General features: G+C 35.6%; 1 protein-coding gene across 2 annotated transcripts; it reads right to left on the bottom strand.

Annotated features, from left to right (window-relative positions):
• Positions 1-931: 931 nt before the first annotated feature.
• Positions 932-5739, bottom strand: LOC145066294 (uncharacterized). 2 transcript variants are annotated; one of them, XR_013688723.1, is made up of 10 exons: positions 5272-5739; positions 4470-4512; positions 4285-4363; positions 4141-4186; positions 3953-4051; positions 3698-3766; positions 3290-3608; positions 3053-3207; positions 1949-2459; positions 932-1406 (listed from the first exon to the last, which is right to left on the bottom strand). XR_013688723.1 is itself a non-coding variant. In XM_079013511.1 (9 exons), exons 1-9 carry the CDS (start codon positions 5665-5667, stop codon positions 2016-2018), a joined length of 1650 nt encoding a protein of 549 aa, XP_078869637.1. In that variant the 5' UTR covers positions 5668-5739; the 3' UTR covers positions 1855-2015. The 2 variants fall into 2 exon arrangements, 1 of the variants encoding a protein (XP_078869637.1); XM_079013511.1 differs by lacking the exon at positions 932-1406 and having other exon boundaries at positions 1855-2459.
• Positions 5740-6000: the final 261 nt, after the last annotated feature.

Genomic DNA, 6000 nt, shown 5'->3' on the forward strand with positions numbered 1-6000 from the left:
TTAAGTGCTTATTTCATTAAGATGTCACGTCTAAAGCTCAAATCTAGTTCCAAATAACATTCTAAGTCAAAAAGTTTCCAACTTTATGACTTTCCAAGGCTAGAATGAGTCCAACAACCAAACCCTAACTTAATACACAAACTAAAACCTCATATCTCATGCATGAAGACATGAAAGTGACCAAGATCACATTTTTATGGTTCTAAGCACCTAAAAACATCTGGAAGGACGGTTCTTATGGGTTAGAGGAAGTCATACTCATGAACACCAAGATTATGGGACTAAAAATCATAAAAAGTTAAGAACTAGCAAGATCCAAAGAAGACATGCATCAAGACCCAAATTTTATACCTGCAAAGTACTTTTAGATCTTGGTTGCCTTGAGCTTCCAAGATGATTCCACTATCTTATCCTTCCTTCAAGAACATAAAACACACACTCTCAAGCTTAAAATGCTCGCATAATTGATTAGGGTTAGCAAGGGACGATTTGGAAGATGGAGGTTTATGAGGGAGAAGGTCTTGAGGAGTTAATGATGCTTAAATAGGTCTTAAACCCTAAACATTAGGGTTTGACCCAGCCACGTATGCCCGACATACGCTTGAGTACGTCCAACCTACTAACATGAAGGCACGACTTCATTAAACAAGCTACAAGACCAATATGCAAGAAAACTCTACTTTAATTCTTACATTAGAGAGTTGTATGTTTATATGTCCTTAAGAACAATGGTACACAACATTTGCTAAATGTGTTATATTATTTGAAATAATAAAAAATGGAAGATGAAAACGATACAAAATACATATCCAACATGTTTTCTAATTTTGTAAAATGAAAAATGAAAATTTAATCGGTTTTATCCAAACATGTTTTCTAAATATTCTACTAAAAACTGAAAATGAAAACTCCATTATTTTTCTAGAAAAAATTATATAAGAAACTATAAATAAATAAATAATGAGCTAAGTCTTCATAAATCAACAACAAAAAAACTACTACTTTTCAAATATGGCATGTCACCGGCACGCGAGTGTCATAACATGATTGTAACTAGGGATGAGCAAAAGAACCGAACCAGCCGGAACCGGTCCGAACCGGACCCGACCCGGGAACCGGCTTCGGCCAAAATCAAGAGCCGAACCGGCCCGGCGGTTCTACCGGTTCCCGATTCCTACCGGTTCTTGTCGTGTCTTCAAATGTTGGAACCGGTCCTCGAAAAATAGCATCATATGGTTCCGGTTTTTGCCGGTTCTACCGGTTCCGATTATATCGGTTCCTGTTCCTATCGGTTCCCGGTTCCAAAAATTCACAAAAATAACGTCCCGGTCCCGGCCCGACCGGTTCTATCAGGTTCCGGTTCCGATGCCGGTTCCCCGGTCCATATGCTCATCCCTAATTGTAACCTGTAAAAATGGTGAAATTACCAAAAAAAAATCGATAAAACGATGGATTATTTAAAAAATAACATGAATCTCAAAACAGAAAAGAAAAAAAAATGTAGGTAGTTTTTTGCGAGATTTGCCCTGTATATAAACACCGTATGCCTCACTCTAAATATATAAGCACCACATGATTTTGTTAAATGTTCTTACTGTGACATAAAAGAGGATAAAATAAGAGTATTATTACACGCTCCAAAAAAGATTTGATAAAAATCTAAACACCATATAACCCAATTGTCAAAATCCAACTTACTATAAATATTTTCTTTTTCTTTTTTATATAAAAAAAAATCCATTACATCGCGTACCTTTTAACACATGAATTAAACAAACTCCCTAAATCATTTTATAATAAATAAAACCCACCCACAAAATTACGTTAGATTATAAATAAAAGAAAACCAAATAATAACCCAAAAACAATGCCTCTATTTTTATTTCTAATCAGGTCCATCATACTTGGATCAATCTGTACAAAATAGTTTCCTACACTATAAAATCACCTGCATCCACAAGCGGTACCATGTGCAGCATAGGTTGTACATTGACACCCGCAACCATGGGTCAGGGTCAGAGCTGCAATGCTAAATCTGGTTGCTGCGGTGAACCGATGGATCCAGATGGTCCCACATTTAGGTCCGGTGGAACAGGAACCATAAACTGCCTCTTTGTACCTTGTGCATGACTAGTTGTACCTTGAAACGTTATTCCCATTTTGGAAATATTTCTACCATTTTGGGGTGTTATAAATTTATCGGTTTTTATGACAGTAGAATCTTCAATTTTAGGCGCTATTGGTCCTGAAGACGATGGGGTTTCTGGGTTGTCAGTGGATAATTTGGGGGTATAATTGTAATTTTTGGGTGGAAAAAATGATGTTTCGTTTTCAAATGGCACGCCAGGTGGCAAGGCTTTTTCGATTTTCTTGGAAGCAAATTTCCAGACAATGGGGCCCATATTGGAAGCGAATCGAGCTAGGCTTCTCGCATAACCATGTTCAGCATGAAGACCAACCTAATTACATGAGAAGGGAAGGGTATTTATGACATTTTGGTTGATAATCACCATTTTTGCTAAGGGTATCTTTGATATCATGGAACGGAGATAAAAATAATTCTTAGCTGTTTTTGGAAACTATAAAATATAATTAGGTTGAATAAGTTGCATTTTTGGTCCCCAGGTATAACTGATCTTTTCAATTTTGGTCCCAAAAAAATTTATCTTGCAATTTTGGTCCTTATTTGAGATATTTGTAACGTTTTTGGTCCCCATTTCAAGTTTTATGACTAATTTGGGGTCCAAAATTGCAAAATCAGCTATACTCATAGACCAAAATAGTCATTTTACTTGGAACAACGACCAAAAATGTTACAAGAACCTCAAATAAGGACCAAAATTTGCAAAAGAAACCAAAATTGGAAAAAACAGCTATACCCAGGGACAAAAAATGTAATTTACTCCATTCCATCAAAGGATGAGAAAGAATCACATTCCATTAAGAATGCTCCATTCCTTTCCTTACATACCTAACACTACCTGATATATCATAATATATTGAACTTGTAGCTGCATTAAACAAAATAATTTTAAAATTTAAAACAACTTACAGCTAATAACTGCTTCTTTTCTCCACCAAAATTGGAAAGCAGAGAATGATTTTGAGCAAAAATAGATGGATGAAACTCCTTGTAAGTATCGCGTCTACTTTCGTCTATAATAAAATGTTTGTTCCCATATTTCATATCTGCCCTCCTAATGTTAGCTGCACGTTTTATAAAACAAATCATTAAATCCATTTTTTTATACTTAAATTAACAAAATTTAAAAAAAAAACTAAAAGAAACCTGGAAACTCTTCATTCCAATCTGATGAGATTTCAGATTGATGTTCACCATTGCGCGTACGATATGATGGATTATACATCGTGGGCCCACGTCTTAAATTGTAAGGAGTGGACTCATTGTCTACAGGAGTTGCCAGGGTGGCACCTGAGGTGGACTCAAGGACAGGAGGTGTGTCCAATGGGGGTCTGCCAGGTGGCTTTTTCAGGTGCTTGCTTGGAGGCCTGCCTCTTCTCACTACCTTTGGTTGCAGCTCACCACCTTCTCCCTCTTGCCTCAGATTTTCAAAATCCCTTTTTGCTAATTCTTGTATAGACCTCGCCTAAAATTAAACATAAATTCAAAAAAAAATTGACAATATAAATATAAAAATAAATAAATACAGTTCAGAAAGAAGACTAATAAGCATACCTGCCGAAAGAAAATGGTGTCAGATGGGTTATACTGCATTGCATTTGAACAGATTAAAAAAACATCCGTCTGTAAACACCAAAAGAAAACAAGATTGTTACATGTTTCTAAAAATATTACATATTATTTATTACTACAAAGAAGTAAAGAAAAGGGTATAGAAGTCTTTTATCCGTAAACAATACAAGTATGTTGCTATTATAGACCTCATACCACAAATGCACTTCTCTTAATTATAAACAACCAATGACTAACCTCCAATTCTTCAAGATTTGCATAAAGACCCTTGTTAAGTTTGCTCCTCACAGTGCCAAAATCCATAGGTTGCTCTATAATTTCATGGTAATCAGGAAGCTGAATATATATATAAAAATTTCCCATATCAGTTGTGAATTCTGAACAACTTTCTAAGATCAATAACATAAACTTTCCAAACAAAGTACCTCATCAGGATCAACAGGCTCAGAGAATACTGCATGAGTGTCCTTCCTATAGATGTAAACATACCCAAAGAGCTATCTTAATTAATGAAATTAACGAAATGTATAATAAGAAATTAGAGGTGAAAGAAGAAAAGAAAGACATACTTTTGAAGTCTGTCAAGAATGAACACCAACAACTTTTTGTCTGGCAAAGGTGTAGTGGGTCCAGCTTCCGATGGTGATCCTGTCCACATATTAAATGGAAAAAATCAAGAAAACCGAAGACCATAAAAACTAAATGCTGGGAATTTCACAACAAGAAAAGAATAGAAAGGGTTTTTGATTAAGACCATGCAGCGTGTGTGTGTCCATCGCTTTCTGAACCTTTCCACCCTACAAGCATAAAATTCACCACCATTGTTAAGCAAAGAAAAATTATCGTAGCTTGATGCACTTGATTAAAGACTCGACAAACACTCACAGTAAAAGGGAAAGTCAAAGTCACAGGGAAGTATTATCAAGCAAGATAAGAGCCAGATGGCAAGTACAGGTGAACTGAAAGAATATCAGAGAACAATAACACCATTAAATAAGAGACAAATTCCAACTTTTTCTGGGGACATGATGGTGGATGAATGTTCTTTTTGTTACACGTAGAATACAGATTGGACAGATTTACAGGAAACAATCAATCAACGATGGATAAAGTAACGAAAGTAACAATTTTAATTTCGGAAGCAGAAACCTTGGAAATTTAAAGAAGAAAAGAAATAAATATAAACACTTTTTACATAGATCCATAGATTTTAATTTATAGTCACTGCACTATTTACTACAAACAAAACTTGACCAAGTCAAAACAAAGACATTACACACTGTCTTCGGAATTCCGATCTGAGAAGAAAATTAAAAAAGAAAAAAGAAAAAAAGAAGGTCCGGATCACGCGCGAAAATCCCCAAAAATCAGATTTAAAAACTGCAAAAAATCATATTTCCCTCGATTTTGTCAGTTTCGAAATCCTTATACTTTCGTAAACCTCGTTATTTATTGTTTTCTCTCTGGTCTACTAATTTTCGATTCGGGACATCAGAATTTACAGCTCAAAAAAGGACCACTAAACCCTAATTTTTTAGGCTTTTATGAAACATTACCTGATGATGAGTGAGGATACCACCAGATCCGGAGTTAATTTTGCGATTGTCAACATCAGCATTCGAATCAGAGCCGCATGACGCCGAATTAATGGATGAAGATCGTACTAAATCAGTTGACAAATGTGGATGTTGATTCAATTGGGGCAAACGAACAACGAGCTTGACTTTCTTCTCTTTCCTCTCATCATCGTCGTCGTCTTCATAGTACTCGTCTTCATCAACAGATACATCATCGGCAGCAGTAGCAGAGTTAGGGTTCCGGCGAGCGGATCTCGGTTGTGATTGTTGGTAATTTTGCAATTCTTGTTCCTCTAGTGCTCGCTTTTTTAGATCTACTAACGATGGACGGCCTTTTTTCTTCTTCGCCGGCGTTGTTCCGCCTGCTTTACCCATCTTTCTCTCTCTCGCTCTACCTCTGTTTCTCTCTCTACACTTCTCTCTCTCTCCAAAGCAGGCATTAAACAAATTTTTGTTTTCTTGTTATAATTTTTGATAAATTTCCTATTTCCCCCTTTAATTTTACAAACTCGACATTTAATGCTCCTCTACAACGTGGAATGTAGTTTTAGTATCTCACATGTAAGTGTTAATGGGTTTATGAACCTCACTATGGTCTGTTTTGGTCTCCAAAAGTAAAAAATAAATACATAATTCAATATATCAATTTCCTTGTAACGTTTTCATTTTTTAGTAACTATTTTAAAGTTTAATAACAATTGCACAATG

Source organism: Lactuca serriola, chromosome 8 (genome assembly GCF_051521515.1).
Source record: "Lactuca serriola cultivar US96UC23 chromosome 8, Lser_US96UC23_V15, whole genome shotgun sequence".
NCBI lineage: Eukaryota > Viridiplantae > Streptophyta > Magnoliopsida > Asterales > Asteraceae > Lactuca > Lactuca serriola.